Source organism: Mya arenaria, chromosome 6, assembly GCF_026914265.1.
Source record: "Mya arenaria isolate MELC-2E11 chromosome 6, ASM2691426v1".
Classification (NCBI taxonomy): domain Eukaryota; kingdom Metazoa; phylum Mollusca; class Bivalvia; order Myida; family Myidae; genus Mya; species Mya arenaria.
The window spans coordinates 18,982,726-19,007,622 of NC_069127.1; the positions used below are offsets into that span (position 1 = coordinate 18,982,726).

At 33.9% G+C, this 24,897-nt stretch overlaps 1 protein-coding gene across 2 annotated transcripts in view; it reads right to left on the bottom strand.

The window, feature by feature from the left end:
• The window catches only part of LOC128238683 (mediator of RNA polymerase II transcription subunit 14-like), a 39,204-nt gene extending 15,769 nt beyond the window's left edge, over nt 1-23,435 (bottom strand). For both annotated transcript variants that reach the window (XM_052954821.1, XM_052954820.1), the window contains exons 1-18: nt 23,377-23,435; nt 11,987-12,152; nt 11,214-11,240; nt 10,866-10,971; nt 9,925-10,019; nt 9,290-9,498; nt 8,440-8,568; nt 8,165-8,193; nt 7,696-7,774; nt 7,405-7,448; nt 6,911-6,999; nt 6,582-6,625; nt 5,366-5,587; nt 5,128-5,253; nt 3,983-4,061; nt 3,416-3,575; nt 2,558-2,759; nt 1,504-1,550 (exon numbers count right to left, since the gene is read on the bottom strand). In XM_052954821.1, coding sequence (XP_052810781.1) covers nt 1,504-1,550; nt 2,558-2,759; nt 3,416-3,575; nt 3,983-4,061; nt 5,128-5,253; nt 5,366-5,587; nt 6,582-6,625; nt 6,911-6,999; nt 7,405-7,448; nt 7,696-7,774; nt 8,165-8,193; nt 8,440-8,568; nt 9,290-9,498; nt 9,925-10,019; nt 10,866-10,971; nt 11,214-11,240; nt 11,987-12,120 — 1,821 coding nt within the window. In that variant the 5' untranslated portion in view covers nt 12,121-12,152; nt 23,377-23,435. The remainder of the gene's footprint in view (nt 1-1,503; nt 1,551-2,557; nt 2,760-3,415; nt 3,576-3,982; nt 4,062-5,127; nt 5,254-5,365; nt 5,588-6,581; nt 6,626-6,910; nt 7,000-7,404; nt 7,449-7,695; nt 7,775-8,164; nt 8,194-8,439; nt 8,569-9,289; nt 9,499-9,924; nt 10,020-10,865; nt 10,972-11,213; nt 11,241-11,986; nt 12,153-23,376) is intronic.
• Between the last annotated feature and the right edge of the window lie 1,462 nt (nt 23,436-24,897).

Sequence of the window (24,897 nt, forward strand, 5' to 3'; positions counted from 1 at the left end):
TCCAGCACCAACAGTGGTCAGTTACAAATCAGGCAATAAGGTCACAATATTAATGAATAGTGTGTTTGGTCTAACCTGACAGACTTACAAAAATACCCCCAGTCTGAAAGTTTTTTATCCTTTCATGGGCTAGGATGTATAAAACCTACCTCAAACCCCCTCAAAATGTGGGTCAGTCAAGGCCAAAGTATGATTTTTCAATTGTGGCCAAATGTGGCCAGTGTATGGGACATAAAGTTCCAGCACAGTGTATGGGACATAAAGTTTCGGCACAGTGTATGGGACATGAAGTTCCAGCAATTTGTATGGGACATAAAGTTTCGGCACAATGTATGGGACATAAAGTTCCATCAATTTGTATGGGACATAAAGTTTCGGCACAATGTATGGGACATAAAGTTTCGGCACAATGTATGGGACATAAAGTTTCGGCACAATGTATGGGACATAAAGTTCCAGCACAATGTATGGGACATAAAGTTCCAGCACTTTGTATGGGACATAAAGTTCCAGCAATTTGTATGGGACATAAAGTTTTGGCACAATGTATGGGACATAAAGTTCCAGCACAGTGTATGGGACATAAAGTTCCATCAATTTGTATGGGACATAAAGTTTCGGCACAATGTATGGGACATAAAGTTCCAGCACAATGTATAGGACATAAAATTTGAGGCACAGTGTATGGGACATAAAGTTCCAGCACAGTGTATGGGACATAAAGTTTCGGCACAGTGTATGGGACATGAAGTTCCAGCACAATGTATGGGACATGTAGTTCCAGCACTTTGTATGGGACATAAAGTTCCAGCACTTTGTATGGGACATAAAGTTTCGGCACAATGTATGGGACATAAAGTTCCAGCACTTTGTATGGGACATAAAGTTTCGGCACAATGTATGGGACATAAAGTTCCAGCACTTTGTATGGGACATAAAGTTCCATCAATTTGTATGGGACATAAAGTTTCGGCACAATGTATGGGACATAAAGTTTCGGCACTTTGTATGGGACATAAAGTTCCAGAACAATGTATGGGGACATTGAGCTCCAACACAATGTTTCAGACATTGAGATCAAGAAAAATGCATTGGGACCTTGAGCTCCGGCACATTATATAGGGACATTTTCATCGCAACGGCTCAACATATGCCCTTTGGTCACAAAACTGATAAAACTGTGACAGTGACTGTTGATTCAACATTTCTGTTTGCATAATATACAATCTACGTTGATCATAACCTTTTGAAAATGTACCTTTCTTTTTGAACCAATGAATGTTGAACATAGTTCAGATTTTAAGTGTTGACATCTTTATATATCCATTTCAAATGGTTTCTGAACTAGTGATATATAATGATGTCAAATTATGAGTCAAAGATGCTGAACATATGCATGCCAGGTATGTATCAACAATAATTCCCAGTGTCTTCCCAGGATAAAGTGCAATGTAAAGCGTCATCTCTTAATTAAGTTTAATTAAAAAAAACAATCACCATTACCTTTCTTTTTCTGTGGAAGCTCTCCACCTCATCCTCTTCTGGTTCATCTGAAACAAAGTTTGCATCAAAATTACAACTAAAGTACAGGTGCCATGTGCAATAATTATAGATTGCTTAACATTATTCTGTATAATACAGAGATAAACTAGGACAAGCACCCAGCCGGGATACACAAAAATCATTTTGGACAGTCCAAGCAACATGACTTTTTCAAGCTGTGCACAAGCTTAGTAGTAACTATCATCCCAATTAGCACTGAGAGTAAACAAGGAGTGTTATGGATAAAACAAATGCAAATATATAGTATTGGCCCAAGGAAGCTGAAACAGTGGAACAATTAGTGTATGCTCGCTCCAACAGGTAACAAGTATTTTTGCCCTAACTGGTCCTCAGGTCCAGGGTGGGCCACATGCCTCACCCTAGCAGGCTACATGTTTCTGCATAAAGCCATAGGGCTTATATATGTGAGCAAGGATGGGAGTCATCATAGGACCAGGGCAATGGTGAACCAGGTGAATATTAGGAGTAATCCTAATTGTATAGTTGTCACAGAATTAAAGATTATTTAGCCAGTCCAGGGCCCGGATTACTCTAATACTTTCTAACATGAGCAGGTCACTTCCGTGAAAAAAGATATTACTTTAACATAGGGTTGTTAATAACTTGTGAACATTAAATTAAAATAAATAGCACAATATGAGTTATTTCTTATTATATAACCTCACGTGACTTGTCCATGTGAAATTTTAATATACACAACATTAGCAAATCTGTATTGTTACTCTTTGACATAATACAACGCTTTTCAAAAATCTAAAAATAGAAATTTAAATAAACTGGATACAACTATTTATATCATATGACTTCATGATAAGGTAGGAAAAAAATAATCATTTTATAGTTGACATTTATGAGGCAATTTATCAAGTGATATACAGACACGGTAAAATCAAACATCACAATCACTTATTTAAACAAATATCAGATGACATGAACGGTGATAGCAGATAATGTAAATTATATGCCATCACTCTCCATGGCATCTGATACTCACCGTAAATGGTAGTGTAAGGTCCATTAGTGAATGCAAACGTGTTGAGTGGCACCAGCTTGCCAGCCTTCATGAAGGCGGTGACAGGGTTGGGATCATCCCCTCCCTCCTGGATCCCCTCTCCCTCTGCGGTGCTGGGGGTGGTCTCCAACATATGGTAGTGGAACTGTACCGACCGTGGGGGGCTGTCCTCGACACTTACAATCTGTTATTTTTACACAAATATTGAGGTTAAGTTTGAGATTCATAATGTACATACAATAGAGCCATCACAGAAGTGATTAACACCCACTAGATTATGCCTGAATACAGGAATGGCTAAATACTACACAAGATTTTCTAAATGTTTTTTTTAACTAAGTCAAGGGAAAAACTTTGTTAAGACAAAGTGAAAAGTCGAAGAAATCACCTGTGAACAATAGACTATGCCAACCAACTCTCCTATGAACTTTAAATAGTGTAGATGCTTTACCTTTGGTGCTGCAAGCAACCCAATATTGTTCAGATCATTATCTTATTAATTCAAGGGCCATAACTATTGTAAGACAATGTGAAATGAAGATATCGCAGGTGCACAACTGCCTTACAAGAGTAGGTGCAATATTTCTGGCGGTTCATGAGATTTTGTTAATGAACTGTTTGGGACTCTTCTTTAGCTCCCACATAATTATCTGGAGTATAACTATGCTGTAAATGATTCTTTTTGAAGAATAACTAGAGACAAAAGTTAATACAAAATTATTCAAGCTCAGGTAAACATGACAATAATATGTTGATATTTTACAATAAAAAAAAAAGAGTTTTATAATCAAAAAGGTGTTACTCTTTTAAAAAAAAAGAAGATTGAAGTTTTTTACTTACGACATGGTGGTTCGTTTGTTTTGGCACAGTAATGTAAAGACGTTGCGGTGGGAGGTCCTTTATTGGATGATCCTCCTTGTTAACCAGGGGTAACTGTTGCCTAGCAACTGTGTGCAGGCACTCCACAGATCTCTCACAACGCAGCATTGTCAGGTGCAACCTACACAGAGACAAACTTTATATAACATACAAGATGATAATTGTTTTAGTGACTGATGTGACAGAGTAAACAAACAATGTTATTTGTGCTCGTATTATTGTAATTCAATGACTTGAGTGAATTACCAAATATCTACCCTAACACATTGCATGATCATAGATGGTCCTGGTTTACACCAAAAACATGAATCTGCTTGTGAGGCAGCAGTTTACCTTGTTATGAAAAGAAAACAATCCCCATACAATAGGCAGAGGTGGGACTTTAGAATTGAACTCAGAAATGGGAAAGGTCCATGTATTGCTTTTTTAGCTAAAAAAATAACTGCTGTGTTAGTCCATAGTTTCAATACAAAGTATGAATTTCAAACCAGGAAGAATAAAGATGTTTTGCCATGTAATACAACCAACCTGAGCTTGACCAGATGTTTTTGGATAACTTTCCTGTCTCCATTTAGAGAGTCTTCAAGTTCCTTAAGCACTGGCAGATCTGTAAATATCCACATTGAACAATGAAGCATCCCATACAATCTTTGGTTTTGAACACTGTAATGACCTTTTAATGCTAAAATTTAGTTCAGGAATGAGGCATTCAAACTCTAGTCAAAGTGTCGCCCCTTTCGTTAAAATACAATTATTTGGGAATTATCCTACCTTGTGTTTCAAACATTATTTAGTGTGAAAGTGAAAGTTTACTAATATAGAAACTAATTTGATAAGATGAAAATGGCTTGAATTAAACGTGTGGCAGTTCTACTGCAATTTGCATTTCTGAAAAGGTAGCTTTAAGCTTTTGGAATCAATCATTGAAAGCATTACTAGGGTTTAATTTTACGGATCTTGATAAGGCAGCCAAAAGAATCAAGCCTAGGATACTGACTGGACAGTAGAGCTGGGCGATATTATTGATATAATGCTAATATATTACGTTACGCAGAAAAAGAAAAGATGTGCTACGCATCGGCAGTATATCTATATTTACTTGTCTTGAAAAATGGACAAAAATAACCATTTCCTACTAGTATAATTAAGTGTATTATAATAGTTCTTGATGTTTCAGTATGTTGGTTTGTCAAAATGAAACAGACATAAAATGTCAGTCAGTCAGTCAGAAACCAATAATTATCATTTTAATGAATATAATCCTTGTCAAACATGAAATCAGATGTCGTAGAAAATAAAGATGAAAAAAATATACATTTTATGAATGAAGCACAAATTCTGTTTTACTCAATATATCACTGTTTGCAACAATACCCATACTGGATAGAGACCAACAACTTTGCCAAAAGCACTACATCATCATAGGGGTGAAAGTGCCAAAGTGGTTAAATAGTATATGTTTATGTCTTTCACCGCAACGGTAGTGGGTTCAAACCCCACTATTGAAACATTCTCTTGGCCTTTAAAATTGACATCAGTACTGGCTCCTACCCAGAAAGTGGATCCAAGAGTGATTCCTCTGTTTTTATAATCAAGCAAAGGTAAATTATTATACTATAAACTTAACTAAGCAACTACATCACTTCACTCCCACTCTATAATGTAGCCCTCACCTATTGATGGCAGTGAAGCCATCATCATGCCACGTTGAGCGTCTATGGTGATACGCAGCTGCTCTGTTGAAGTACACGGGTGGAGTACAGGCACATGGAGCGCCAGGGGCAGGTCCCGTATTTCACCTATAAAAAGATTAAAAGAGCATGACAATGATAATACCTTTTACTTAGAAAAACAGAAAAGCTAAAAACAAATTTTAGTTTTCATTAAAAAGGATAATATAAGCACACTTACACTTCCCTTCAATGAACCTCTGTATGGAGTAAGCCAGGTCCTTAAGCTTAGTCCTTGTGCGCACTTCGACCGTCGTCATAAGGAGACGTTCCAGTGACAGGTGTTCACTGTGTATGTTTGTGCCGACACGGCGACACTCGTCAGGGAGCATGGCAGGTGTGTGGGAAACACACAGTTGTTTGTCATCATCCTCTTCATTCACATGGACTGACAGACGGTACCCTGTGGTACAAGCAGACTATTATTGTATTCTTACATTATGGATACACATTTGTTTAAGCTCAACTTAGACCAACAAAGTGTGTCTCTGTTAATACTGGTATGAGACCTCTAAACCATTTCTATTCTTTAAATATAGGAATGAGGGTCTGACTTAGTTTTTCACATAATATAGCCTAAACCTTATATTATTAGGTGAGGTATTTTGTGAAAATATCTTGTTAATTTTATTCATATTTTTTAAAATTATTTAAGGTCTACCATGAAAGAATTATTAAACAGGATATTTAGGAATGATAAAACATAAATGTTAATATGTAGCATGAACAAGAAGAATAATATGATATACCATATACAGAATCATAATATATAACATAAAAGGAAGCATGATATATGGCACAGGCAAGAATCATAATATATAGCATAATCAAGAAGCATGATATGATATAGCATACAAAAGAATGATACCATAAATCATAAACAAGTATGACAAGCATAGGCCAGAAGTACGATATGATAAAACGTAAACCAGAAATATGATATCATATAGCATAAACCAGAAAATGATATGATAAAGCATAAACCAGAAATATGATATGATATGATATGATGTAGCATAAACCAGAAATGTGATATGAAGTAGCATAAACCAGAAATATGATATGATGTAAAATAAACCAGTAATATGGTATGATATGGCATAAACCAGTAATATGGTATGATATGGCATAAACCAGTAATATGGTATGATATGGCATAAACCAGAAATGTGATATGAAGTAGCATAAACCAGAAATATGATATGATGTAAAATAAACCAGTAAAATGGTATGATATGGCATAAACCAGTAATATGGTATGATATGGCATAAACCAGTAATATGGTATGATATGGCATAAACCAGTAATATGGTATGATATGGCATAAACCAGTAATATGGTATGATATGGCATAAACCAGTAATATGGTATGAAGAAAGAAGAACCACGGACTTACTGATGGCATCAGGGACCTTTTCTTTTTCTTTTTTCATAAAGTCCCTGTGAAAAGAGATACCAGTCATTTACAATACACATATAAAATGGATCTTGTTTTAACTATGTTCTGGAAGATATACAATCTGTGCTAAAACCTGTAACTCAAGTATTCATTTCTGAACAGATAATAAATACAAAATTTAACATTTGGCATGGCCTTATATTTTGAGATCATAATTGTTTATATGATATTTCATTAAACTTCTGCAATGGCCATAGCATGAAGCATGAGATTCACGTAGTAAGTAAAAAGTACTCTGAAATTTTCTTAAGCAGATAAGAGCTTACCTCCAGTAGGAGACAGTGAGACACTTGCCAACAGAGTATTCGTCAATGTACAGTGAATCTCCAAGTCTCTCCCGTATCAGTTTCTGAGCCTGTAATGTCAAGTATTCAACTACCTTTCTAGCACATACAGACAAAATGCATGCTTTTAAATCTATGTATATAGATTATAGATACTCCAATAAAACTCCTTGTTTGGTAAGCGAAATCAGCTTACAAATCAAATTAGCCCAAAGACTTATACTCTTAAACAGATTTACGGACCAACAATTACGTGAAATACACAGACTTTCCAGTGTTTCTGCAGGTCGCTATAATCTCAAAGGGCTGCAAGGGTATAGATCAGGATTCATCATCCCTGAGCCCTATCAACTATGCAGGTAGCTAAATGATGCCTTTAACACTAAATAATAACATGCATGTATTGCTAATAGTTTTCAAACAAACATATCAAGATTAAAAATATCAAGATTAAAATAGTTTAAAAATGATTCTACCTGTGAGTTGAGAACTTCCAGCTGAAGTGACTGACAAAATGAATCTTGGCCTTCGTCAAGGATATATGAGTATTAACATGAAATGCACTTTTGAAATCATTGTACCTTGAATATTATTCTTTTGACAAACAATGAACATGTATACGGTCAATATTTTTAACTTACAATTTTATTTTACAAGAGTGTTATTATTAACATCTGATACTAATTGTTAACAGACTATAATAGTAATGGATAGATTAATCACTACATCTATGCCAATAGTCACAAATCCATTGATGCAAAGGATACGTAGCACTCTGTATAAGTCATGTAATGGTTTGTCGTTGTCCAAGAGCCGGGACTGCGCAACTCGGTGAATATAACCAACCTACAAAATGTAACATGTGTATAGTTGCTTAATGAAAATTATTTTAACCTTTAAATACTTGGGAAAGTAATATGAAATAAGGCATCACCCTTAACAGGCTCTTTATGGACAGAACTAACGTTATACTCTCAAATTTGTATCTATTTCAAACAACTTTCATTTGTTCCATTTTCTTGTTACATACATTTACATTAACAGAATCATAAAATTATCAGTTTTAAAATAATTACAGTGAAAGAAAATTGTATGTGTAATTTTGTAATAAATGCAGGCAAAATCGGCTGATCGTAAGAGTACATTTACATGTGTTATTACTGATAAACTGTTAAAATGTTGGATAAAACAGTCATATGAGATATATATAAGAGATATATAAAATACATGTTTTACCTGGAGGCTATGTACAAGGGCTTTACCATCTAAAAAATCAAAGAAAAACAAGATGCAGCCTACATGAACCATTTCTAATAATAATGCAGGGCACCTGTTCGTAGAACCGGCAACAAAAATTGAAAAACTAAATTCAAGTAAAAAAATATTTTTTTATTTATTGTCAGAGAGCATTTTTAACAATAAAGACCACACAATAGATTTTAACAAAATCTAGATTAACTGACCAGACACTATATATATATATAAGAAATTAGATGCAAGAAAGCCCATACCTCCTGTCTCATGGTTCTCTACAAGTATGTCAATGTGCAGCAGTCGCCAGGGAATGACAGGGCTGTCCTCCATCAATGTCAAGGTCACCTGAAACTCATGCTCCACAAGGAACTTCACACGGCCATTCTCTGTAACAAAGAATAGTGTGATTAATCAAACCAAAGCTCCAAAGACTTCCAGCATGTACTTGATTGTACATGTACAATGAAATTATCCACATCATTTTAAAAATAGATTTTGTCTTTCAGATCTATTTCAAATTAAATTAGTCGATTGTCAAAGTAAGACAACTTTAGCATATTAGAGTCTGCTTGTTAAAGCTGCACTCTCACAGATTTACCGTTTTTACAACTTTTTTATTTTTTGTCTTGGAATGATCAAATTTTTGCGTAGATATCTGCAAACCAATGATAAAAGACTGCTGACAAAAGATCAGATCGCACATCTTCATATTTTCATTCCAAATTTCATGTTTTATGGCTTAAACCATTTAAGAAAAGTGCATAAAACATCAATTTTGGGATGGAAATATGCAATGCTGCAATCTGATCTTTTGTCGGCAGTCTTTTATCACTGGTTGGCAGATATTTACGCCAAAATTTGCTCGTTCCAAGACAAAGATAAAAAAGTTGTCAAAACTTTCAATCTGTGAGAGTGCAGCTTTAACTGAACTTAATTTACTTTTTCACCAAGGTCAGGGTTATAGTAAATCATAAATAATTAAATATAATATAGTAAATAAGACAGTCACAACTCCTGACCAACTTCTACAAATGTCATTTACAAATGATTTCTATCAAGTAAATAGACTTCAAAAGAGACAGTTTCATCCATACAAATGCATGTTACCAATTTTAAGTTTCCTCATGTGTTTGGGTAACTCGGAGGAGACCAGACGATACTGGATGACCTGATTAAGGCGCTGTAGGACCTGCTTTTTCTCGCTGGATGTGATTGGGTCCGGAGGGACTATTTTCTCTCTGATGCAGGTGGGTAGGCGAGGATATGTACCCAGTGTTAGCACGTCTATGGCACATGGCAGGGAAAAATTTGGCAACCTGAAGAAGTGAAAACAGTTATATATGAGTAGAACAAGATATAACACAAGCTTGTTTTTAACAAAATACATGCTAGTAGCATGTACCATCTGATATTTCATTTTATAAACAATTTTCAGTATATAAAAATTTAGACTATTTAGAAAGAAAATTCATGTGCATTAGCTTGCAATAAATCATTCACTCCGATGTTCTGGTGTCAGATGAGTAAGCTAGGAATTGAGCCCTGGACCCCATGGGCAAGAGGCAAACACAAGTATCACCAAAATGTAGTAAATTCACCCTTTTAATCTAATTCACCCTTTTAATCATCTATGTACTTAAAAGGCATCAAATGCAATACTCCTTACATTGTACATAGAACTTCGTACACCCCAACAGTGAATACTCAACAGAAATAACATTTTTTTGTCAAACTGATCCTACCTAGCATTGACTAAAGTTTCCCGAGACATTTTTGCCAAGGTGTCCGCTGTCTCAATAAAATACATAGACTGCTGCTCCAGGAAGTTGCAGATTTTCTGAAATGTCATTAGAAAAAATGCAAAGTTAATTACGTTCACCCTCATACTACTTAAACATTTCATATGTATACATAGAATGTGCACACCTTTGTAGACATTAAATGTGCATAGCTCTGTAGACATTAATTGTGTATTGCTATGTAGACATTAAAGATAAAATTAAACTTTCAGTTTTTTATAAGACTCTTCATCTTTACGAAAGCTGTAGAAACTAATTTAAAAGGAGTCTCTCATGTTTTGGCACCAATATTTTCCTGGTAATGCATCTGAAAACAATTAAATCATTTTACTCTTTGCTACCAAACTGCAGAAAAAATACATTTAAAATTCAAAAAAATATCCTGCTTTTAGTGGAGTGCAAAACCACACCGGTTCAGTCAAGGAAAATAAAAAAAAAATGACAAGAAACCTCACACCAAAAGGGATTCATACACAAACATACGGATAACTTGATCTTTAAGCCTCTTCTTGAATCGTATTTCTAAGGCTATTCAAAATCATAGACTTCAAAAACAATATTTGTGCATAGACATGTACCAACATTTGTTGAAGGGTTCCAGCTGTCAGTATCTTAGTTTTAACACTCCTAATGATTTGCCACACTATATTTTGTCATACAAAAAAGTGCATTTCACAAAAACATAAGAGAGCCCCTTTAAAGTAACTTTGAGATAGATAATAAGACAGACAAATCATATTTCCTATATCACAATAATGTTACAACATTGGTGAACATTATAGAAGCAATCTTTAAAATTTTAAATTTTTATCACTCATAAGATGGTTGTTGAAAAAGTGGGTATTTTTATTTTTTTCTACATGTGACAACTAGGATATACGTACCGCACACTTGTCAACCTTGCTGGCACTGTTCGCCCACTTCACGAGGGCCAATAGACGTATAAACAGCTGTCGAGTCCTGCTCGCATACTGCACTATCTCTATCTTTCTGTAATGACCAATTCAACTCATATCTACATTATGAATATATCATTGATTTGATATAACTATTTTTTTTTATAAAAGATATATCATATAATGTTTTAAAATTGTCACCCATCTTGCAGAAATAAGATTGATTAACACTTTTTGCACCATATGTCAATATGTATTAGAAATGGTCTAAAATTCTTTTAGTTTATAATATCATAATAATATAGTCATTTAACAGTCTTCGTCAAAGGACATTACCTTTCCATATCTGTTTTTCGTGGCAGGCTGAAATAAATATTGAACAAATAATTAGAAGTTTTTCACTTTCTCTGTCTTCTAATTTATTTTTAAGAATGTTCATCTGTATTATAATTTATTCATCACTTTCTATCATAGTAACAAAGATATACAATAATTATACAAGAATTAATGAAAAGATAACTATTTTGCATCAGGAAACAAAAATCCCTTTAAGTGGATACCATTTAGAACTTTTTTTTCAATTTAATGTATGTTTTGCATTCATTGTCAATTTATTGCCTAATCAGGATCAAAAGGCTGATTTTCTCTTGACCAAAAAATAGTAAAATTACCCTGTGCATAAGAATATTTAGTCCTTGGACAAATCTAAACCATGCTTCAGTTCAAGAAAGATAAATCTAAAATTCTACCATTCACGTTTTTTATTTCTGTGGTAATAGTAGAATACAAAAACGCTAAGTTTCATTATCGGGAACATGGATAGTAGTGTTTTCACTGCCTGGTTTGTTTTGTTTCCTGATTGGGAAATAAACCCTTCTAAATCAGTTTTAGATCTGTCTTTTCAGTATTAGACCTAGTTTCAGAGTCTGTAGGCTCAATTTTCATATAAACAGGACAATTAAATGAAAAATGGTTGTTTTTTTCCCTGAGTTTCCCTTATTTCCAGACTGGGCAATTTCCTACTTAACCACTGTTTTGTAGGGTAATAGCATTATGCTGCATATTTATTTAACTGCTTTTTATACAAATTTCTCGATATTAAAGCATACATTTCTGATAGGACAACCATCTCATGGTATGTCCTCTGCACGATGAAGTCTATGAGTGTAGCTAGAGAGATTGTCCCCACCCCCATGCCCATGGGGTTCTGGGCAACAACCATGGCGCCCTCTGTAGGAGGCATGCTCTTCTGCCTCTAGATGCGGTGTCACATCACTGAAAGTATATGTGAAGAACCATTTTATAATAATAATAGTAGTAGTCTACAAAATTCATGATCAACAGTCACATAAAACAAGAGCTGTCGTAAGACAGCGCGCTCGACTTTGCTGCTTTGACTTAGAAGTGAATATAATAACAATGTAATATTACCAAGTGTAATCTATTTATGTCAAACCTAACTAAAATTATTCAATACATAAGGTAACTTTGATGCTGCCCTCCCACCACCCGAAAAATGACACAAGTCATTCAAATAGCTTGATTTCCAATTATGAAAATGTGGTAAAGAATATACAAATATGCCTTTTAAAAGAAATTAAAAACCAAAACAAATCAAGGGCCATATAGTATAGCCCTCCTTGTTTTCCCTTGGTAAAAAACTGGTTAAGAACGTAAAAATGTGCCTGTCAAAAAAAAAAAAAATATTCAAGGGACATTATTTGTATTTAGGGTTAAAATGGAGTTATGTTTCTTGTTGTAAGATGGTCGTAAATAATTTTGAATTTTATTAAGTGCATTGCATGAAAGGTATAGAAGTGTTTTTTATTAAAATCCCAACTTGCCCTTAACTTTTACTTGCCTAAAACTTTAACCTAAGTCAATCAGGGGCCATAACTTGTATTAAGGATATGGAGTTATGTAACCTCATTGGGTGTTGGTCCTGAACAATTGTGTGAAGTATTAAGTCAATTGAATGAAGGGTATAGAAGTTATTAATAAATATCCCAACCTGCCCTATAACTTTTACCTAAGTTCCATAGTCAATCAGGGGCCATAATTTGTATAAAAGATAATATGGAGTTATCTAACCTTATTATGTGATAGCTCTGAACAACTGTGTGAATTGTGAAGTCAATTGAATGAATGGTATTGGAGTTGTAAGTGAAAATCCCAACTTGCCCTAAAACTTAAACCTGACCTAAAACTTTAACCTAAGTCAATCAGGGGCCATAACTTGTATTAAGGATAATATGGAGTTATGAAACATCATTGTGTGATGGTCCTGAACAACTGTGTGAAGTATTAAGTCAATTGAACAAAGGGTATAGAAGTTATTTATAAATATCCCAACCTGCCCTAAAACTTTAACCTTAGTTTCATAGCCAATCAGGGACCATAATCTGTGTAAAGAATAATATGGAGTTATCTAACCTCATCATGTGATGGCCCTGAACAACTGTGTGAAGTATTAACTGAATTGAATGAAAGGAACTTGAGACATAATGATGAAGCTAATATTGTTCAAGAAAGATATCAATATCTGTATTTAATACAACCCTTTTTCACGAAATGATATTATGTTGCAGTAATTTAAGAGAAATAAAAAAATGTCATCCTGTCAGAAAACATTTAAACTGCACATAAATTATTCACATTTATTTTATACTTGAAAAAAATAAAAATCAAGAACATGTTTAAAGTTGATAACTTCCAACATATTAGATGAAAGAGGAGTGTGGGAGCTTTTATAATTTATTGTATTTAAAATTTTAGCATTTCATTTTGGTAGCATATAATCTGAGAGAGGTGCAAAAAAGTGAAATTTTATCGTGGCCTTTTTGGATGCCCTCACACCAAGTGTTGGAAATTTAGGCCATCACTTCCGTTTACAGACTTTGCCAAACCTTTTTGATATGTTTCAAAACAAAAACATACAAAAATTAATGAACTTCAAGAAGTAAACAGGTTTTGGAAACCATAAGTAGATAATCAGTTACTGCTAGAAACCAAAAGTGCATTTATAGATTAGTGGTAACACAAATCTTATCTAATTCACCAGTTATTATGCTACTTATTAAGTGGAATTCGTAAACCACAACAAGATATGGACATAAATCAGTGCATGACTTTCTCCAAGACATACAGCTCCAATGAACACTATTTTCGCAAATTAAGATACAGTAAAACTGCGGTCTTTCAAACAAGCGGTCGTTCGAGAACCCGCGGTCCCTCAAGGTTGGAGCTTGGTCCCGAACATTTTTCCTTCTATTTTCGTATAAAATATACCTATGCTGCATCGAAACCTAATTATGTTGAGGAGTCAACCAATATAGTCGGTCCCAAGCACACAAATCATGCACAAAACCTTATGGCTGCCTCGAGGTAATAATTTCACACTTTTTCCCGAACACATGTTCCAAAATAAACAAACAATTGCAAGGTGTTATAATTTTCGCAAATTGTAAAAATTGCATTGATAGTTGAAAGGCAATTTGATTAGGTGTGAAAACCCGTTTATCACTGTTTACGCATGACCAAGAGTAGTTGATAAGGGCATTTGAGAAGATGATTATGAGAAGTTAATTGTGAGAAATGCAAATGAGTAAACACTATCATATCGATCAAACATCGAAATCTCTGAAAAGAATTCCTTCTTGTCACTTGGCTTTGGAATATATATGGCAATTTTGTAAAAATAAACATTTCTAATAAACATTTCTATTTATTCATTTATTGATATTTCTTTTACATTTAGTATACGACAGCCTTTGAAAATATGAGCGATTTCCAGAACGCAACACATAATCGGTGTCTTAGTAAAAAGTCGGTTTGACGACTTCAAACTTAAAATACACTGAAGATGTTTCATAACAGACTGGAAAATTGAAATTAGGATCGTTCGAAACATTGGTACCCTCGAGGTTTTCGCTTGGTCCCTGGTGTCCTCGAGCGATCGCAGTTTAACTGTATATATGTAACAAGTCAACACCTTTATATTACTTCGGGCGCAAAACATACTCCACAGCGCCACCACAACTCGACAGCACCATCACTAGAGCAACAGTGCCACCATTTTTATTATTACTACATACATGATTTTTTTTTTTTTTCGTTTTTCGCTTATTCGTTGTTGTTTTTTATGTTCCGGTGTAACTACTCAACATACGCCAGAATGCTCTTACAGTGTGTGTAAGCAAAGAAGTGTACTTGAAATGCTAGCCCGTCTGAAAATATGCACAGATCTGACTTGAAGGAAAAGCTCCTGGCACAACACTTTGCACAACATTGAGACTAAATCGTAGCCAGCCTGCAGTAAAAATGTTCTTACATGGTACCACATTCTCCGATTTTCAAAATATGTCTGTTTAATAAAATTGTCAAATAATATAAAAATCACATTCACGTTTTTAGAATTAAACACAGGGCACAGCTGCACCAAGGTAGTGTCGACAGCACATTTTCTTTGCACCACCGTAAAGTGGTGTAGTTAGCCTTTAGTGGCCGTGAAACACAAAGGGTTGACTTAAAATGTGAGTGAGTTTAGGGTTTTGCGAATTGAAAAATTTAAGCACTCGCTTATAATTTCCAAGTTGAAGTATCAAGAAAGTTAAATTCGAACCCTTTCGATTTTAAGATCAAAGGTGAAGACCACCTGAATGACCACAGTCAAGGTTTTCTTTTAAAAGAATATAAACAATGATTAAAAACAATTAACTAAAATGAGAAATTACAGTTCATGTTTTACAAATGTCTCTTGTCTTGTCATTTTTCCCTGTGCTGAAATTTGATATAATTGATCTCAGTTAGAAAATGCAAATGCAATACATGAGTATTTTACAGATCCTCAAGCAATTTCATAACTATTATTTAAGTAGTGAAACTTACATTTTGTGGATTCATTTTTTCAGCTTTTTGAATGAATGTTAAAGTTCTTTTGAGTGGGACATTTTTTAAAAAAGGCTTACCGTAATGGCATTAGAAATGAGACTGATATGTGAGGTTTAAGTAAACCTGAAAGGAAAGTGGACCCTGTGTGGGACTCAAACCCTAGACTGCTGGAACACTAGCCTGGCACTCTTAACTAACTGAGCTAACCGAATGACTGATCTCAGGGCTTTTTCTGACCATTTTGGGAAAAAGACCCTAGACATTTTGGGAAATTTTGTGTCGTGAACATGCTGATATTGGTAAATTTTACAGTTAAAAGAAAAAGCTGTCAAGTCTCCTGTGAATTAGGAAATGATTTAATCTTAGTTTACTTTCCTTTAAAAGACCCAAAATGGCTTAAATATCAATCCTTGGGTGTAAATATCTAATTGCAATAAATCATGACAGATAATATTTCATACTGATCTCTGAATGTGATGAAAATCAATAATTTCCGAGTTCAATTATCAAAAAACTTTACATCACATAATTTATTAGGATGTTGAAAATGAACCAGTACAGGTAAAAAGACTTTCTAAAAAAAAAAAGTTTTTTTTTTTTTTTTTTTTTATTGGGATTTTTTTCTGAAGATTGGGAAAAATATCTTATATTCTGCTTTGGGAAAGGGTCCGATAGTCGGACCCGTGGGTACTATAGAAAAAGCCCTGGATCTTACCCACACATACTACAGTGTTTAATATCAGTCCTGGGGTACAGTGGGTATCATATATTTCTTTTAGGTATTGACACTTCTTGAATGTTGATTTCAAATCAGACATTGAAGGTAAAGTGGAAATAAATTCAAGAATTATTGTCGAACTATAATTATTTGGTAAAAACAATAAAAGTGTGATCTTTTTTGCTTTCGAGATGAATTCATTCAAGATAAAGCTTATGTTTTAAATCAATTAAACAGTATCCTCCACGCAGAACTACCACTTTTCACTTTCCTCAGCGTTTTCACTCGTTCACCCTCCAAGGCTGATCAGTGGACCTTATAATTACAATCCCCGCGTTACACAGAGTGAAAACACCACGAAACTCCGAGAAAACCAATAAGAATATCCTACTGTACATGTATCTGATTTTGTGTTATTTGTCTGAATACTTTTATTTGATTGTGTTGTTTCAATATTTTTCAGACTTACTTGCATGATTGTAATACAACTGGTAATCCTTTGACGGCGCAAAAATGCAATATTATTTTGTCGATGACCATTTTTGACCCAGTTCTAATTATATCTTGCTAATACTCATTTGACTTTAGTCCCAGTTACTTAAAATAATGTAAACATTATGTTTGCTACGTATATAGAGATTGCATTTCATACTAATAATTTCTAATTATTAACTAAGAAGTAATGGTTTTAATATTTTTTAAACACAATATTCATACTAACACCATAACTTTCATAAAATAGTTCAATTTAAAGCTGAATTATATTCACTTAGAGAAGAAAATAGATTAAATCGGCGATTTTTAAACCACAGAAAATGAATAACCTTCACACTTTTATAACGTCATAATTAACAATGCAATTAAAATATTATCTGGAATGCGGAAAAACAACTGATATGTATCACAAAAGAAATAGTGACAGGAAATATATTCACACTTACATTGTACTCAACACCAGCATTACTCCAATCCAATTTAGTTCTCAACAACACAAAAAGAGTATAACATAATCATAGTAAACAAACAAACAAATAGTTCAAAGGTCATTTAATAACCGAATGAGATATAGATGTTTTGTTTTATTGAATATGTCTGCTTTCTTTCTTTACGAGGAAAAGCTAACGAATGTGAAAATGATTGAGTTTTATAAACGAAATAACTTCAAACGTAATTATTTATTTTCAATAATAGCAAAGTAGTAGCAAAGGATACAACTCGGAGTTCCGCTTTGAGGCCAATAAAACAACACAATCACTGGTGATACAGGCTATAAAACCTTCGGTGGCAACTCGGCTGATTTTAGTGAGGAAAGCATTGATGTACTTGGATTTAGTTAAAAACCCTCGGAGTGACTGAGGAAAGTGGAGTGTACTGTACGTGGACAGATTTTAAACATTTTTTATATGGTTAATCCTTCATGTACAAGTTGTTCCAATTGGGTTAAAAATATAGATTTATTTGTGCATATATATATATATATATATATATATATATATATATATATATATATATATATATATATATATATATATATATATATGTCATAGTTAAATACAAAATATCACATGAAGTTATATCACAGATTGTTTAACAAAGAATTAAGGATGATCATCAATTCTTAATCACAACAAAAATATGTTGTTGTTTTATGAATGACTTTTTACCTGTACTGGTTTAATCAACATCATAATAAATTATGTGATGTTAACTTTTGGGGTTAATTGATTTCAGAAATCAATGATTCTCATCACATTCAGAGGTAACAAATATTATTTGTCATGATTTATTGCAATTGATATTTCAGCCATTTCAGGTCTTTTGAAAGGGAAAAGAAACTAATATTTAATAATTTCCTTACTTGCAGAAGACTCGCCAAATAATGCCCTTTTAGGGAACTTTTTTAAAGGGGTTGTACTTCATATGATAAAATAGCGGAAAAAAAGAAAATTGTCAAAAACTGACATAAACTTGGCATCGATGTGTACAATGCATTGAAACTTACTAACTGAAGTACCACATAGTTTACAATTTATTTAAGTTTAGCAGTTATTTTGTATTTTTCCATTAAAAAAGATTACTGAGTATGTCTACCAGCTAGAATTCATTTTTTATGCGTGATTGCATACATGCCATATCCCCCGGAGGGGGAAAAAATCCCCCAGAATTTCGACCCATCCCCCGGTCTCCCGGAGGGCGATGAAAATCCCCCGGAATTAAAAAAAAGTGTGTTTAAAATTACGCAAAATTATCACAGGGTTTAATTGTATATGCCTGTTTACAGTTATAATGCCCTTCCTGTCCCGAAGCTTAATTGGATTATCAACTGATGGTGTGTTTTAACATTGGGTGACACTTAATAAATCAGCAGGGCACATTTCATGCATTGTTTTGATTGAAACTGACAGAATTTGCGTAAGAAATGTCAATTAGACTGGTCAGATAAAAGGTTGATTTTCATTGGTTAAAACTATAATTTTTTTCCAATCAGAGAGGATGTAACAAATTCAAGTGTTCTTCATAACATTGTGAATGTCATTGTCATCAAAAGGATTTACAATTTAAAGGTGACAGTAAATTATTTAGTAAAGAAAAGGATTAAAATGACTAATAGACAATGCTGTTCTTTGTTATGCCCCACTAATATGTTTACATACATGACCTTCATTGCAAATATCGGAAAATAACAGAACTTCCACTTCCAGAAGAGAAACTGAAAGTAGACAATTCGGATGAAATGACTTTTATTTATTTTAATTTTATGGTGGTGATGTTTTTATTTTTTGATGAATGCCAAAGAAGATATGTTTATGAACTTAAACAATAAATTATGCATTTGCTTTTTATCAGAAGCAAACAAATCTGACTATTTGGGAATTGAAATGAAAAATATTGATAATTCATTCCATTCATCATTTATGATCATAGGCAGCAGATTTTGTATCCAACTTTAGAGGAAGGTAAGCCCATTAAATTGTCTCTGAAACATATTTTTCTGTCAAGTATTCTATTTTGCAAGTGAGTGCTTTTATTATGCAATATGGCTGTGTCTCATAAAAATATAGATTAAGTGCTGGAAAAAGGGGTAGACAAGGTGAATTGGCACGTGTGTCATGCCCGTAATGCTACATGGCGATGATGAAAATACCCTGGTATGCAGGGATAATTCTATGTAAGATTTTCAATGAGAGAATTGCTCCCATTTGTCCAAAATTGGTGAGAGAATTTTAATTTCAGTGAGATTTTTATAAAACATGGATAACGCAGTGAAAAATTAATGCATAACAGTAACTTATTGATAAATATCAATACGGTATATTTACAAATTTACAATATATAGATATATAGATATGATATATACATTTGTTTGACTAGAAGAAAACACTTGTAACTTGTTAACAGTTCCGGCATCATGAACGTTCATACTCATCATACTTGAGCAAAAAATAGGATTTAGCCATCTTAGCTGACTTTTTTGGGGGGAGATGAAGGCTTTCCATTTTTGTTTTCATCTGAAGCTGGTATTTTATTTTCGTCCAGAGACTTTTTTCAAGGAATGCAAACAACGTTTTCTGATTTGACATTTTGACGCTTCCGATATTGTAGATGCCTTTAAAATGCAGTGGCATGGACCTATAAACCATGGACTGGCAATTCTCGTCTGTGTTAATGCGATTAGCTCAAACTCGCGCGTGCAGCGAGATTTCATTCCGAGAACTTACCGTGTGGTCATTTTTGAGACTTCTGACATCGGCCGAATATACATGTAGGAAAACATTAATTAAAACTAAATATAAACTTAATCAGGAGCATATTAGGTCCTGATTAATTCTTTGATAATTAAAGAAAATACAATAATGACAAACTACAAATATATTACATGGGACATGTCGATCGGTGTTAAAAAATAATTATCAGCAGAGCTGGCGGAAATAACTGAAGATCTCCGTTAATCACCGATCGGATATTCGACAGAATTTTTCGATATTTTCCGAGTGCACGCTAAGGATTGTGGGTAAATTATTATTTCTTATCATTTCACCAATATCAGGCAGTTGCCAGTCCATGGTTTATAGGTCCGTGGCAGTGGTAACCCGTGTAAACAAAATTATTCCGGGTCGCAAAAAGCTTGAAAACAAGTGCGTGGATGATATCGATTAAAACATTTGATAACACAAATGCGTTCAATGTAGGGGAGGCAATTTGTAAGTAATTCAATTAATATAAACAAAAAGCCATCAGCGATTATGATGCTTTATTTTGTAAAACAACAAAAGGGAAATAGACACAAAATACATAAACTGCGATCAAGCGCGAGAATATCTCGCATTTATATGATTTGGATGCGATTTGAGTGATTTTTATGCGAGAAATCGTGGAAATCGCTTACTAGAATTATCCCTGGGTATGTGACCCAAATCCCCTTAAATTCTGGACATAATCCCCTCGGGAGCCTTTCAAAATTATGGCAATTTGTTGTTTTTTTGTACTTGCGTCTTAAAATACTTTGAAATTTTGCCGAATTAGACCTGCTTAAAAATCCCTCTGAATACTACCAAAATCCCCCTGAATTTTCAGACTTTTGGACAAATCCCCCTGAATGGTCTCCAGAATATATGGCATGTATGGTGATTGGCTAGTCGTACCGAGGGAGGTGTATAGCTTAATTATGTCACCCAATTAGAGTTAGCCGTAGTACCTCAGTGGATACGGCGCTGGACTGCAATTTTGGCGACACCAGGGCTCTCGCGAGGGGGCGACTTGGGCGAAGTGGTCGCCTAAAATTCCCAGACTTCGCCCATTTGTATCATCAAAGCGACATTGACTTCGCCGAAAATTTTAGCACATTGTAAATCTGTCAATCAGCGAGTATTTGGCCAATGTCCCATTAGTCAAAACATCACAATAAGCCATTCATACAAATTGATAATCTCCTAATCCGATAATTGGGCCATGTCATCCAATTACCAAAACATCGCCAGTAGGCGGAGCTATTGAAAGTTAACCAATCAGAATGTACATTCAGAAGACCCTGATCAAATGATATAAGTTCGTTAAAATGAGATAGAATTGGAGACATAATTATGAAATATCGTGTCAAGCATTAATTTAAGTTAAAAAGTAATTAATATATGTATTGAACAAACAATGCAAGACATTTAAACATTGTTGCTTTTGAAGCAGACGGCCATAGCCATCTCGGGCCATCGGCAAGTAGGCGCTAAGAAAATCAATATCATGATGTATCACCAAATATTTGATTGGTTTTAGTGAAATGTTCATGATGAAAAATGATTTGTAAACACAAAAAAATATTATTTTTTTGCTTTATGTAGAGTTTACTTACAGTAATTTTCTCCTGTCAAAGTTACGATGTCAGAAAAAATCGGCGAGATCGCCATTTTGTCAGAACAATTTTCCGAGTTAATTTTTCAACTTCCCATTATGTATTGGTAAATTTTTCATCAAGGACACTGATTTAAATGTCATTTGGTTCTTAAATGTCAGCATATTTAAAATTATTTAGCCAGAGACAAGTAAATAACAGCACAGCTGAATGTGATATTCGTACCCTATCCCGTACCAAAACAAGATTCGTCTCCCTACTTTATTGACAGTTCATTTATGAGGTCATTATGATTATTTCAAATCCTTAGATGTATTTTTTTGCTTCATTTTAGATGCTATTTGGAGATTAACTATGTGACATTGACAAATACACTTTTGCTGAGCCAAAAATGATACATTATTTTATGAACATTTTATATAGTTATAGCAATCAATTTGAATGTGAATATAAACTGAGGTGTGTGGTATGGCATAGTTTTTGTATCAGGTGTTATAAAAAGTATCACTTCTCCCTAAAGTCTCCCCACTTCTCCCTAGATTGACTGAAGGGAGAAGTCACTTCTCCCAAAATTTTCAGCCTAGTGAGAGCCCTGGACACGGGTTTGAAACCGGTCTCCGACACAATTTTTTTTTACATTTTGGTACTTTTTTACAATTATGATATCAAAGCGTAACACATTCTATCAGATAATTGTCCCGAGATTCGTTACAGAAAAAACTTTTTTTTGTGCCAATCTGGTGTACAGTCCCTTTAACATTTGGATATTCATTTTGTTCCCTAAATGCCACAAGTTGACTTTTTCATATCAATGTAAAATATATTCTTCAACTGTTACTCCAGAATACTAAACACTTTACTGTTAAATAAAAACACGAAAGTTACATTTTAATTATTTTAGTCTCATTGTTATTGCTATTTGATATTTTATGTATGTTTGTTATTCATGTCGGAAAATAGCTCCTGACTTTAAATAAAGATTCTTGTATCTTGTAATACCTTTTACTTATTACACATAATTTTTTAATAGAACACAAATAATTAGTTTAATTTAGATCGACTTCTGTCAATAAATCATCGCCATTTTGAAACCATCTAGCAGGTGCCGGTTATCTTTCCGCTCAATACACTTAGCGCTGGGATCTGTCATTTTTGCTAGGAAATCAACAAGTGGGATATGTACACTTAGAGTCGCCAAATAAAAAATCGTCAAAGACTCTGAAGGGGCTGTATATATGGACTAGCAGGCGACTGGAAAACTTATTCTTTTAACTGTAAATTTTCCCAATTTCATTGGGGAAATGGGCATAATAGACTGCTTAGCCTCCTGTGACTGTCATTTTTCATTTTACATCTATTGAAAAAATATAGGGTAAAACTTTTAATTGTAAATCGTCAATGATCGCGAAAATGTGTGACAATAACGAAAAACTGGTGCAAACGAGTTTTAAGACTGAAATGAAACTGATTTTTCGTAAAAACTATTTTATAAAATACGTTTTACTCTAAAACTGTCCGTAATTTAAACTAGTTGTCAGCATACTAACCAAAATAGATCTTGTTTTTCTTTTTCACAATTTTTAATCCACTGCCGTATTGTCAAACTAATACTGTAACAGACATATTGGCCGCCGATAAATCGTTAAAGTTATTGAAACAAAAAATATAATGGTACCATTGTTCTCTTTTTACAAAAAAGGAGCGCAGGGTACCTGTCTAATATTAAAATACCCATTAGTATACAAAATAAGATAAACGCAGGCCTTTGATATTTAGAACAGTGATCATTTTTTTTTTATAAATGTTACCCATTTTCATTAATATGTATTATATATAATCGTTGCCTGGATGGTTCATGTCATATGTATATTCCAACACCATGACGGTCTTTGATCGTTAAGTCATATCTTTTGAAAATCAATTAAAGTGACTTATTGAACGTGAAAATACACACAGAAAAGACATGAAAGGTTGGAGAAATGGTGTCGACTCGTGCTACCGATAGAAAGTTTCCATCTACGCATTGTAATTGTTTATATGTGTATTTTATTCGCGTCTTCCATTTCACGTCAAGTGATATATTCCTAAAACTCTACAAGTCACTGTATACTATATAGTACCTCATATCGAATACGCATTTACCATTTGCTCACAAGACCAGAGAACGTATGGAATCTGTTCAAAACACCTCATTAATCGCACAAGGACTAGAACACATGGCATATCCTGACCTATCTATAGCGACTAGGTAAGCCTTGACTATAAAAGGAAATGCCGGGTCACAACAGTACTTCAATAACAACAGAACTGAAGTACTGTCGGACTGTGTGGGAAAATATGTACCGTGAATAGGAAGAACATGGATCTTATATCGTTTTATACTAAATTTGAAACACGAGTTCTAGATTTGACAATCCATTACCGAACATACTCAAAACAATGTATACACTTATGTTATGAAAAGCCATCACCGAACATGCTCCCCTCACAATGTGATGACTTATGTTGTGAAAAGCCATTCTGTTTCCGCACATTCACAAGTCAAAGTGTGTTAAATGATGTATGTGAAAAACAATCATCGAACAGTCTCATATATCGCATTATGATGACTATGATATGGTAAAGTATGTGAACATTAAATTGCGAACAATATCAACATTGATGAACAATAAAGCTCATATACCCAAGTGAATTTTGAAGCTGTCAGACCGAGCATGGAACAGGCATGAATCCCATACGGCTGAACATATTATGGATCTTGAATGGCTAAACGGGGAGAGATTTTTGGACGAACCCCCATATGATATTTAACTTTCTTTTCCATTTCAACCGTTTCACCTTATACTATGATAATCACAAATGTGTTACTAACCAAAAATGTCGAAAAATAAGTATAAACCACTTAAATGTGTATACTAACAAATGTTTGACATGATTTCATACCAGAATAAAACATGAACATTAAAATGTATGCAATACTAGTATATAAACATTACGTGTTCCATCAACATTTCTATTATAACGTTTTCCCCTGGAAATGGGTATACAAATATATTTTTATACCCAAA